A 13412-nucleotide genomic window follows, 5' to 3' on the forward strand; every position below is an offset into this window, starting at 1 on the left:
GCCCACCTCCTCCTCTCTCTCGCTCACCACCTTCTCTCTCGCCCACCTCCTCCTCTCTCTCACCCACCACCTTCTCTCTTGCCCACCACCTCCTCTCTCTCGCCCACCACCTTCTCCCTAGCCCACCACCTCCTCTCTCGCCCACAACCTCCTCTCTCTCGCCCACCACCTTCTCTCTCACCCACCACCTCCTCTCCTGCCCACCACCTTCTCTCCTGCCCACCACCTTCTCCCTAGCCCACCACCTCCTTTCTCTCGCCCACCACCTTCTCTCTCGCCCACCACCTCCTCTCTCTCGCCCACTACCTCCTCTCTCTCGCCCACTACCTCCTCTCTCTCACCCACCACCTTCCCCCTAGCCCACCACCTCCTTTCTCTCGCCCACCACCTCCTCTCTCGCCCACCTCCTCCTCTCTCTCACTCACCACCTCCTCTCTCGCCCACCACCTCTCTCCCTCTCTTACTTTTACCCCCCTTTCTCTCTCTCATCCACCCTCACCCTCCCTTACCCGCCCCCACTCTCTCTCCCTCCCTCACCCACCCCCCCTCTCTCTCTCACCCCCTCTCATGAGATCTCGGGGGTTCTTTCTGGGAGGGACTCACATCCGTTAAACAGGAAGGGGTGGGCAAATTTACATAGGAGGGGGAGAGGGGGTGCCCAATGTTAGTCTTGCCTAGGGCAGCACAAAACCAAAATACACCACTGGGGGGGGGGGGGGGACCCGATGGAGGGGCAGAAAAGGGGATAGGAGAAAAAAAGAATAAAAGCCCCTGTCCTGTGTATGGTGAATATATGTCCAGGTACCCCATTACATCTGGAGTGAGAGCCTCCTGTTATCGGTGTCACCCCGTGTGAAGAAGTCTCCCTCCTGTTCCTGCAGAGGGGATACAGAAATAAAACGCCATCTGCCTGGCCTGTAAATCAGTTGTGAAGGGTGGTGGAAAGCTGAGGAGATGATGGCATTGTTCTGTGGGGGTGTTTGGTTGTGGTGAAGGAGCAGAAGGTCACCGCCATTGTGACAGACAATGCCCCCGCCCTCTGTGGACACATGAATGGCCTAACGTCATACATCAATGTAACCAGGACATTCATTTATTTCCCACCACAATCTTATTTATTGGCACCACACCAGGCCAGTAAACACCACTCTGCCATGTTGTTGTGTACATTGTCTCCGCACTTTGTCCTGTACAATCAGTCATGAACCTGTTATCATTCAGGACTGGAGGCCATAGTCCCTGATGTGTGGTATCTGAGAGGAGAGGGGGGCAGGGTGGGGCTGGGTGAGGTAATGTCCCCCCTCCCAGCACAGCTCTATGGAGGTGAGTCGGAGGACAGTCTGTGTGTTACTATACATCAGAGAACGCTGCGCTGGGAATAAATATTTTCCCGCCCATAGGGACGTCTCCTGATTGGCCCGGGAACTCAGGGCACCGTGAGCGCGCTCAGCCTCCACCCTAAGGCGCGCCGCTGAGAACCTGGCAGACGCCAGAGAGCGGGCACACCGAGCATCATAACGTATTGTCACGTGACCTCACATACCGATATCGCCCCCATTCACACCGTAATAACATCACAGCACACACCGCACGGTATTACCACAACGCTGCACCGTTATAGTTGTGAATGTGCCAGGAGGAGGAGGGGAGCAGTCCCTCCATCACCACATAGAGTCATAGACCATCCACCCCTCCCTCCTCCACCACACAGCACTGCCAGGGTGGCATCACCCCTCCACCACACAACACTGCCAGGGGGGGGGGCATCACCCCTCCATCACACAGCACTGCCAGGGGGGCATCACCCCTCCACCACACAGCACTGCCAGGGGGGAACATCACCCCTCCACCACACAGCACTGCCAGGGGGGGGGGGGGGGAATCACCCCTGCACCACACAGCACTACCAGGGGGGCATCACCCCTCCACCACACAGCACTGCCAGGGGGCATTACCCCTCCACCACACAGCACTGCAAGGAGAGGACATCACCCCTCCACCACACAGCACTGCCAGGGGGGCATCACCCCTCCACCACACAGCACTGCCAGGGGGGAACATCACCCCTCCACCACACAGCACTGCCAGGGGGGCATCACCCCTCCACCACACAGCACTGCCAGGGGGGCATCACCCCTCCACCACACAGCACTGCCAGGGTGGGGGGGGGGGAATCACCCCTGCACCACACAGCACTACCAGGGGGGCATCACCCCTCCACCACACAGCACTGCCAGGGGGCATCACCCCTCCACCACACAGCACTGCAAGGAGAGGACATCACCCCTCCACCACACAGCACTGCCAGGGGGGCATCACCCCTCCACCACACAGCACTGCCAGGGGGGCATCACCCCTCCACCACACAACACTGCCAGGGGGGGGGGCATCACCCCTCCACCACACAGCACTACCAGGGGGGCATCACCCCTCCACCACACAGCACTGCCAGGGGGGCATCACCCCTCCACCACACAGCACTGCCAGGGGGGGGGGCATCACCCCTCCACCACACAGCACTGCCAGGGGGGCATCACCCCTCCACCACACAGCACTACCAGGGGGGAATCACCCCTCCACCACACAGCACTGCCAGGGGGCATCACCCCTCCACCACACAGCACTGCCAGGAGAGGACATCACCCCTCCACCACACAGCACTGCCAGGGGGGGGCATCACCCCTCCACCACACAGCACTTCCAGGGGGGCATCACCCCTCCACCACACAGCACTGCCAGGGGGCATCACCCCTCCACCACACAGCACTGCAAGGAGAGGACATCACCCCTCCACCACACAGCACTGCCAGGGGGGCATCACCCCTCCACCACACAACACTGCCAGGGGGGGCATCACCCCTCCACCACACAGCACTACCAGGGGGGAACATCACCCCTCCACCACACAGCACTACCAGGGGGGCATCACCCCTCCACCACACAGCACTGCCAGGGGGGAACATCACCCCTCCACCACACAGCACTACCAGGGGGGGCATCACCCCTCCACCACACAACACTGCCAGGGGGGAATCACCCCTCCACCACACAGCACTGCTAGGAGAGGACATCACCCCTCCACCACACAGCACTGCCAGGGGGGCATCACCCCTCCACCACACAGCACTACCAGGGGGGGCATCACCCCTCCACCACACAGCACTGCCAGGGGGGAACATCACCCCTCCACCACACAGCACTACCAGGGGGGCATCACCCCTCCACCACACAACACTGCCAGGGGGGAATCACCCCTCCACCACACAGCACTGCTAGGAGAGGACATCACCCCCCCACCACACAGCACTGCCAGGGGGGCATCACCCCTCCACCACACAGCACTACCAGGGGGGAACATCACCCCTCCACCACACAGCACTACCAGGGGGGCATCACCCCTCCACCACACAGCACTGCCAGGGGGGGGGGGATCACCCCTCCACCACACAGCACTACCAGGGGGGCATCACCCCTCCATCACACAGCACTGTTTGCACTGTGACCAGCTGTGATTGGATACATCTGATCACCATGAGCAGGTAGACAGCAATCCGCTATGTGAGGAAGCCAGGAGACCATCCTGACATCACTTCTCTACATACATCTGTACACTACATGGCCTGAGAGGAGCCATCACTGGGGGGGCATGGGAGGATGAGATGAGGGCATAGAACAAGTACTAATGTCTGCTAAGGAGTGAGAAGAGGACAGCAGAGGAGAGGAGAAAGAAGAGAGGAGGAGAGAGAGAATGGGAATAGGGAGAAGAGAGGGAAAAAGAGGGAGAAATAGAGGAGAGAGGAGAAATAAGAGGAGAAATAGGAGGAAATGGGAGAAGATAGAGGAGAGAGGATAGAAGAGATGGGGAGAGAGCGAAGTAGAGGAGAGGGAATGGTGGAGATGCTGGGAGATAGAGAAGAGAGAGAGGAAGAAGGAGGAGAGAAGGAGAGAGAGAGATGGAGGAGAGAGAAGGAGAGAGAGAGAGAGATGGAGGAGAGAGAAGGAGAGAGAGAGAGATGGAGGAGAGAGAAGGAGAGAGAGAGATGGAGGAGAGAGAAGGAGAGAGAGAGAGATGGAGGAGAGAGAAGGAGAGAGAGAGAGATGGAGGAGAGAGAAGGAGAGAGAGAGAGATGGAGGAGAGAGAAGGAGAGAGAGAGAGATGGAGGAGAGAAGGAGAGAGAGAGAGAGATGGAGGAGAGAAGGAGAGAGAGAGAGATGGAGGAGAGAGAAGGAGAGAGAGAGATGGAGGAGAGAGAAGGAGAGAGAGAGAGATGGAGGAGAGAGAAGGAGAGAGAGAGAGATGGAGGAGAGAGAAGGAGAGAGAGAGAGATGGAGGAGAGAGAAGGAGAGAGAGAGATGGAGGAGAGAGAAGGAGAGAGAGAGATGGAGGAGAGAGAAGGAGAGAGAGAGATGGAGGAGAGAGAAGGAGAGAGAGAGATGGAGGAGAGAAGGAGAGAGAGAGATGGAGGAGAGAGAAGGAGAGAGAGAGAGATGGAGGAGAGAGAAGGAGAGAGAGAGAGAGATGGAGGAGAGAGAAGGAGAGAGAGAGATGGAGGAGAGAGAAGGATAGAGAGAGATGGAGGAGAGAGAAGGAGAGAGAGAGATGGAGGAGAGAAGGAGAGAGAGAGAGAGAGATGGAGGAGAGAAGGAGAGAGAGAGATGGAGGAGAGAAGGAGAGAGAGAGATGGAGGAGAGAAGGAGAGAGAGAGATGGAGGAGAGAAGGAGAGAGAGAGATGGAGGAGAGAAAGAAATAGAGGGGAGAAGATGGAAGGAAGGGAGAAGAGAAGGAAGGGAGAGAGATAGGGGAAATAGAGTGCTAATGTCTACTGCAGAGATAGGAGAGGAGAAGAGAGGAGGTGGTGAAGGGAGAGGAGATGAGGATGGGAGGATGAGGTGTGTGTAAGGGGGGGGGGGGGGGGTGTAAATGTCTACTGAGGCATCTCAGCAGCATCAGCACTGTAGTAGTCAATGATCACACTAGATAGATGATAGATAGATAGATAGATAGATAGATAGATAGATAGATAGATAGATAGATAGATAGATAGATAGATAGATAGATAGATAGATAGATAGATAGATAGATAGATAGATAGATAGATAGATAGATAGATAGATAGATAGATAGATAGATAGATAGGAGAAGACATGTCTATGGGGGGCAGTCAGTGATCACACCATATTATTCACAGAGAAGAAAATGTCCATGTCTATGGGGTACCACCACCACCATCCTCCTCTCCCCTGCAGAACCCTATATATACATATATACCCTATAGAAGTAGACTGTACACCTGGCATTGCCTAGAAGTGATCCCAGCAGAGATGGGCAGAGGATGGATGGGAGGTGGGCGATGGGGATGGGATGGAGGATGTGATCCATCTCCAGCCTCTGCTTCTCTGGGTACCATGACCAGCTCTAACCACCAACTTGCCAATCCCAGATCACACAGTGTAATAGGAATGGAATGGTCTGCAGCGCACAATGCATGCCATGGCTGTACGATCAGACCTTTGAATGGCACATCACACTGAGCAGATGTGATTGGATGAGATTGGATGTCCAGCCATGGAAGGAAGGATGTGGAGATGAAAGTTCCCCAGATTTAGGATGCAGAATCAGTGACCCCCCCCCCCCCCCCCTGTACAAATCATGTTCAGAATACACAATAACGATCAGCCTCTGATTGAATGGCAGTGAATTGCCGGGCACTGACTGATGCAGGTCTATAGGGGATCAGGACCGATACATAGTACAGTTGTTGTGCTGCATAGATTGGCATTAATCAGCCATGGTGGGAATGGCACCTCATCCTACAGAGGAGGGCTAAAACAAAAGGGAGAAGCAGCCCCATCCCCTGCACCGCTTCCAGCATCTGACTGATACAATGTATTCATCACAAGAAGAAACACAACAACGCCGGATACAAGACCTAAAACAAAGCGATCTATAGATCACAACAAAGCACCGACTATAAAAATACACATCCTTCTACAGATCCGATCCTTCTACAGATCCGATCCTTCTATAGATCCGATCCTTCTATAGATCCGATCCTTCTACAGATCTGATCCTTCTATAAATCTGATCCTTTTATAGATCTGATCCTTCTATAAATCTGATCCTTTTATAGATCTGATCCTTTTATAGATCTGATCCTTCTATAAATCTGATCCTTTTATAGATCCGATCCTTCTGATCACCCATCCTTCTATAAAATCGGATCCTTCTATAAATCTTATTCTTCTATAGATCTGATCCTTCTATAGATCTGATCCTTCTATAGATCTGATCCTTCTACAGATCTGATCTTTCTGATCACACATCCTTCTATAGATCTGATCTTTCTATAAATCTGATCCTTCTACAGATCTGATCTTTCTGATCACACATCCTTCTATAGATCCGATCCTTCTACAGATCCGATCCTTCTACAGATCCGATCCTCCACTCACCGCACTGACATCAACAAACAAACAATCAGCAAATGTAGAAAATAGAATGAAATACCTGCAGCTCCCAGGAACCATAAAGTCCAGATGAGATCCTTAGTGTGCAGCATTGTAAGTCTGCAGAGCCAGGAATTCCTCCTGCTGCTCCTATATAAATGCTCAGCTCCAAAGATGCTCCTAGGCGTTTTAAGATCCCCTTTTGTTGCAAATGCTGGATTTGGTGCAATGGTGGTAAAATGGGGTCTTGATAATTTTCTTCTCCCCCCTTTTTTTTTTTTGCAGGTTGAGTGTATTTAGCAAAAAAAAAAAGAATTCTTTTTATTGGAGTGGATTGCCAGCTGCTCAGTAAGCTGTGTGCAGGCACTGATCAGAGAATGAGTGACAGTCTGAGCCTCAGCACACCCCCAGCAAGCAGACCTGATCAATGCGCCCAGCCACAAACTCCAAGTTGGTGTCTGGATGAGAGAGAGAGCAACACCAGTATCCCTCCGCAGCCTCTGTACAAATATTACTGAGCATCCACCAAGCTCAGGGAGAGAGAGAGAGAGAGAGGGGGGAGAGACTGGCGAGGATAGCAGGAGGCAGCTGTGTGCAAAAGATGGCATGGACTTCTACATCAGACCCAGCCCCTTTGTGGAAAGGATCTCCAGCAGGATCTGATCATCGCTGCAAATAAACAGAGATGGGCTTTTGTTTAGACAGGAATGGAAAGAAATGATTATTTTTATGGAGCTTTTGGATTTATTATCAGAAACACGTTTTATTAATCAGTTGCTTACTGGGCACTTATAACCCCTTCCTGCCTAGGCCAATTTTCATTTTTAAGCGCTGTCGCATTTGAATTGCGCGGTCATGCAACACTATACCCATATTCAAATTTTATCATTTTTTTTGAGACAGAGAGAGCTTTTTTATGATGGTATTTTATCACCATTGTTTTTTATTTTATTTTATTAATTTTTTACTAAACAAGCGAAAAAAGACCGTACATTTTGAAAACAATTACTTTTTTCTAGTTTCTGTTATAAAATTAAGCAAATAAGTAATATTTCCTTTCACAGATTGGCACTGATAGGCTGCACTGATGGACACTCATAGGCTGCACTGATGGGCACTGATAGGCTACACTGATGGACACTGATAGGCTGCACTGATGGGCACTGATAGGCTACACTGATGGACACTTATAGGCTGCACTGATGGGCACTGAAAGGCTACACTGATAGGCTGCACTGATGTGCACTGATAGGCTGCACTGATGGGCACTGATAGGCTGCACTGATGGACACTGATAAACTGCACCAATGGACACTAATAGACTGCACTGATGGGCACTGATAGGCTGCACTGATGGGCACTGATAGGCTGCACTGATGGACACTGATAGGCTGCACCAATGAGCACTGATAGGCTGCACTGGTGGACACTGATAGATCGCACTGATGGACACTGATAGGCTGCACTGATAGACACTAATAGGCTGCACTGATGGACACTGATAGGCTGCACTGATAGACAGCAATAGGCTGTACTGATGGGCACTGATAGGCTGCACTGATGGACACTGATAGGCTGCACTGATGGACACTGATATGCTGCACTGATGGACACTGATATGCTGCACTGATGGGCACTGATGAGGCTGCACTGATAGGCACTGATTATGCTGCACTGATTTGCACCAATGAGGCTGCATTGATGGGCACTGATGAGAATAAACAAATGGGCATTGATGAGGAGGCACTGATGAGGAGAAACTGACAGGTGGCACTTATAGGCTGCACTGATGGACACTGATAGTCTGCACTGATTTACACTGATGATGCTGCATTGATGGGCACTGATGAGGAGAAACTGATGGACATTAATGAGGAGGTACTATTGAGGCTCCACTGACAGGTGGCACTGACAGGTGGCACTGATAGGCTGCACTGATGGGGCTGCACTAATAATCAGGGCACTGATCATCAGTGTCCTGGTTATCTATGTGCATGTCCCCTGTCAGGATTGTCAGTTACCGGCTCTTCTATCCTCACGCTGTGAGTAATGCTGATAATCGTAAAGCCTGTTTGCACTGTGATCAGCTGTGATTGGATACATCTGATCACGTGGTAAAGAGCCGCTGTGAATCACCCTTTACCACGATCTGTGATCGGCTGTGTTAGAAAGAAATAGCTATCGCAGAGAGCAGCGGATGTGCGTCCCAGGGGGCGCATGAGAGGTATGGTTCTGGGAGGACATCTATGGACGCCCTACCGACACAACAGAGCTACACGGTTGCCTATTCTCGGCTATAGTGCAATAAGAAAGTGGTTAACCAGTTCTGGACCGCCCACCACATATATACTGCAGCAGGGCAGCCCGGCTGCGCAAAATCACGTATATGTACGTGATTTTGTGCATGAGATGTAGGGAGCGCGCATGCCACCGGAGCGCCACTCCCGCTGTGATTGGACACAGCGGAAGCTAATCAGCGGGTCCGGCATCCGCGATGGCCACCGGGACCCACCAATCGTTCGGAGGAATGACAGAATGGCGGTCTGCCTATGGAAACAATGCAGACCGCTGTTCTGTCAGGGAGTAAAAGAGAGATCTTGTGTTTCAGCTAAGGCTATCAGGAATGATCAATTTTCAGATAAATCCCATAGTTTGTAGACGCTATTACTTTCACACAAACCAATTTACAGTATACATTTTGCAAAACAATTTGCAGTATACATTTTGCTCTAATTTTATGAAGAAATTTGATTTTATTGGATATGTTTTAAAACAGAAAGCTGTTTTTTTTTTTCAAATTTTTGGGTCATTTGTATATTATGTTTATTTAAATTGTTTATGTTTATATAATAAAACATACCCCCCTGGAGCTCAAGTGTTTAATGAACAAATCAAAAAGTAAAAACTGGGGAGTGGAGTGTTAAAATGGAATTACCTCCCTTTCGGTGTCAAGTTCCATTTTAAGGGAGGTGTGGGGTGAAAACAAGCCCTTAGACATGTATTTCAAGTATTTTAGACTTTAGCATAATAAAATACTCTTATCTATGCTGCATCTTCCTGTAAAAAAATAAATAAATGAAATGCTAATTTTGGCAGGTAATTACAGTATATTAATTTATGTGCAATTACAGGTGTATGGCATTTAGAAGAGTCTGCCCATAAATGTATTCTAAAGGCTAGAATACAGTAATCCCCCGCTACATCGCGGTTCAGTTTTTGCGGTCCCGGTAATTCGCGTTTTTTTTTGTAATGTTATTTTACTATATAAATCATTAAAAAATGAAAGATTTTTGTGTTTTTCATAGCTCTTGCTCTGTCTCTAAGTATCTTTTATGTGTTTAAATGAGTTTCTATTGTTTTAAAAGTGTGTTTAAAGACCTTAAAATGCTTTTACACGTACAGTGACAGTAAAAAAAACATGCCTACAATGCATGTTAATAGGGTTTTTCTATTTCGCGGAATTTCACTTTTCGCGGCTGGGTCTGGAACGTAACCCCCGCAATGGAGGGGGGTTTACTGTATTCATTTATTCTGGCCACTGCAATTATTTAACATGTGCGTTTACAAGCATTTATGTGTGTAGGTGTGTCATTTGTGCCGGTGAAGTTCTCTGAACGCAGATAAGGAGCCCCCTGAATGCTGCTCTCAAATGCAAACCTAAGCGCCACAATGGGCACGGACAGATTGGCAGAAATAGACCTGCATTCACAGGAATAAAACAAAATGAAAAACACCTCTAAAAGTGGCGTTTTGTTCTCTCCATAGGTATAAAGCAGGGTACACACTAGTAGAAAATCTGCCGAAAATTCCCGCCTGATGTGAAATCGTCCGATTTTCGCCTAGTGTGTACACAACTTTCAGCAGCCGATGCTGACATTTTCAACGAAAAAAAATGGAGGGACAAACACCAAAATTTTTTTTCGTCCGTCCCCAGACGACCGATTTTCATTTAATGTGTATGCAGTACGTCCGTGAAAAATCGGATACGAAAGACCGCGCATGAGCTGAAGTTGCTGACAACCCGGAAGTCTAGGAACAAATGTGCCAAAAAAAAAGAAAAATCGGACGAGAAATTTCGTGAACATTTATGCACTGTCGACTAAAAATGGTAATGAATGCTGAGAAGACAGAGAAAAATCGGAGGATATTTCATCTGATTTTCGTCAAGCGTGTACCGGCCTTAAGGCCTTACATGTGAATTCAAGTTTCAGGCATTTTGTTTTAGCCAATACAAAGCACTAGGGTGGGAAGGTCAGTTCCTACAGGCTAAAAAATGTTAAAATAAAATGCACAACGGTGCTTAATTTTCAGGTATTTCTTTTTTTTTTTTCAATAAACTTTATTAAAACCAAATAAGGGTACATAAAAAAATGCAGGAAGACAAAAACAACATTTTTGCAAATTTAAAAGCATTTGCAGACCAACATCCAAGGTGTCTGACAGAGTATAGGTGAGTAAACGGTCAAAAGGCTCATGCAACCATTCTAGAATCCTAGTTGGATGGATCTATGCTAACAACCTGCAAGTTGAGCCAAACAAAGGAATAAAAAGGGGGGGGGGAAGTGTGGAGAGGGGGGGGGCTAGGAGTGAGTCTGTGGCCTACAGTAACTGACCCCTAACCAGGGAGCGAGTAAGAGAATGTCCCATCTTGTAGGTTGGGTGTTGCATCCCTGGGTAGCGAGTCCAGAAAATCCTGCTATTTGTCGGAAAAGGGGGCAGAGGATGACTTGTGATTAAAGTCCGTGCTGAGTTGGTCTTTGGTCAAAAGGCTATGAAGTTCTCGTTTCACCTGGGTGATGGAAGGACATACTGGGGATATCCAGTTTGCGAGGATGACTCTACGAGCTACTAGTAAACAGGTCATTTTCAGGTATTTCTATTCAAGGCTATCGGCCAAAAGTGCCCAATTCTGCCTCAAAAGCAATTCATATAGATTTTGGAGTGCCAGGCATTGAGTTTTCCTGAGTGCCAAAGGGATTATACAAGCTATTAAAGTGATATTAAAGAGGAAGTAAACCTAGTGTGTTTTTTTTTTTCCCCTTGAAAAGTAAAAGCATACTGTGCTAGTATGCATTGCATACTAGCACATTATGTGACACTTACCTCCTAACGAAGCCCTTGTCGTCCCCGCTGGAGGACGCATCGATTTTCAGCCATCTTCCTTCCGGATCTGCGGACTCCGGGTATGCTACTGGCCAGGAGCCGCGTGTGCGCGGAAGCCACTAGTCGCAGCACAGTGGTATGAAAAAACGGCACGGGTGGCTGTTCCTTCAGAGTGCATGCACTGATGACGTTATCAGCTGCATGCAATGTAAATATCTCCTAAATGTTGCAAGTTTAGGAGATAATTACAGTACCTATAGGTAAGCCTGATTAAAGGCGTACCTTTAGGTAAAAGTTCTCAGCTTGGGTTAACAACCACTTTAAAGGTAATTCTTTTTTTAAAAATAACAAACATATCCTCATCTTCTGCCAAGTGCCCTCAGAGCAAGCAGCATGCAATGAGAGCACTCAAGAAGACTCACTCCCAAGCCGCTGCATGTCCATTCAAACACAGAGCTGTGTCTCAGCCCCCTCTCTTCTCATTGGCTCACTGGCTGTAATTGACAGTAGCTAGAGCCATTGGCTGTCTCAGCAAATGGGGAGGGAGAGTCTCTAGAGAGCTGAGGCTCTCATGCACATCGCTGGATCACGGTGGGGCTTAGATAAGTAATGGGGGGGGGGGGCTGTTGCGCAGAGAACGTTGTTGCCTTCATGCACCATGACACACTGTGGACTATAGGCTTGAAGTAAGTGTCATTTTCTGTTGTGACACTTCAAAAAAAGATAACCCTCTGATTCCTACTGTATTAAAGTGTATTTTAAGTTGTAAAGTGCTGCGTAAACTGTAGGCGCTTTATAAATACTATATAATATAATAATAACCTCTTTCAGCTGGCCTAACACACATATGCGTCTGAACAAAGGGTTGACCCTAACGCTGGCTGTACATATTTATTCATCATCCAGCTCCGCTGTTCTCTGCTGAGAATGCAATTAGTAAGACAAGTAGGTTAGTAAATGAAGTCTTACACAGGATTGGTTGCTCTGGTTCATTTTATTTATTTTTTAAATTTAAATAATAAACATGTTATACTTACCTACTCTGTGCAATAGTTTTGCACAGAGCACAGCCGATTCTCTTCTTCCAGGGTCCCCCGTTGGTGCTCCAGGCTCCTCCTCTTTAGTGAATGCTCCCATAGAAAGCTGCTTTCTATGGGGGCACTCGTGCAGGCTCACTCCTGAGCTGCCCTGTCTGCATCCTTTGACACAGACTGGACTGCTTGGCCTGCTCCCTCATTACATCATTTGATTGACAGAAGCCAGTGCCAATGGCTCCCGCTGCTATCAATCTGCCCAATGAAGAGGGAGACAGTAGCAAGAACTGATGCTCCTGTGCACCTCACTGGATCGGTATTGGGCTCAGGTAAGTATGGGGGAGGGTGAAGCTGGGGGGATCCTGCAGCTCACAAAGTTTTTTACCTTAATGCATAGAATTCATTAAAGTAAAAAAAAGCTTAAAGCGGGGCGCCACCCAAAACGGATCCTGCAGCTCACTAGGTTTTTTACCTTAATGCATAGACATTATTAAGACAAAAAAAACTTAAAGCGGGGCTCCACCCAAAAAAGGGAAGCTCCGCTTGTCTAACTCTGCCCCCACCCACTCCCACTTCTGGCTTGGTTTGCCCCGGCAAAATGATCCGTAAGTTCACCCCCCCCCCCTTTACCTGCAGCCGGCCCATTCACAAAGAGCAACACGCTTCATGCATGCGCAGTAGGAAACCAGCTGCAAAGCCTCAAGTCTTCACTGTTGATTTCCCTCAGGCAAGATGGTGGTGGCAGTAGCACCCGATAGCCAATTGAAAAATTGGGTTGGGTGAGAGCCTAGCTGGATTCCTGGACAGGTAAGTGCGCTAATATTAAA

General features: G+C 49.0%; 1 protein-coding gene across 5 annotated transcripts in view; it reads right to left on the bottom strand.

The window, feature by feature from the left end:
• Positions 1 to 6978, bottom strand: part of NCAM1 (neural cell adhesion molecule 1) — a 507520-nt gene extending 500542 nt beyond the window's left edge. For 2 of the 5 annotated variants that reach the window (XM_082273679.1, XM_082273678.1), the window contains exon 1: positions 6510 to 6978. In XM_082273679.1, coding sequence (XP_082129805.1) covers positions 6510 to 6561 — 52 coding nt within the window. In that variant the 5' untranslated portion in view covers positions 6562 to 6978. The remainder of the gene's footprint in view (positions 1 to 6509) is intronic. The other 3 variants (XM_082273680.1, XM_082273681.1, XM_082273682.1) reach the window with 3 other exon arrangements.
• Positions 6979 to 13412: the final 6434 nt, after the last annotated feature.

This window comes from Pelophylax lessonae (genome assembly GCF_965119305.1).
Source record: "Pelophylax lessonae genome assembly, chromosome: 12".
NCBI classification, from domain to species: Eukaryota; Metazoa; Chordata; class Amphibia; order Anura; family Ranidae; genus Pelophylax; species Pelophylax lessonae.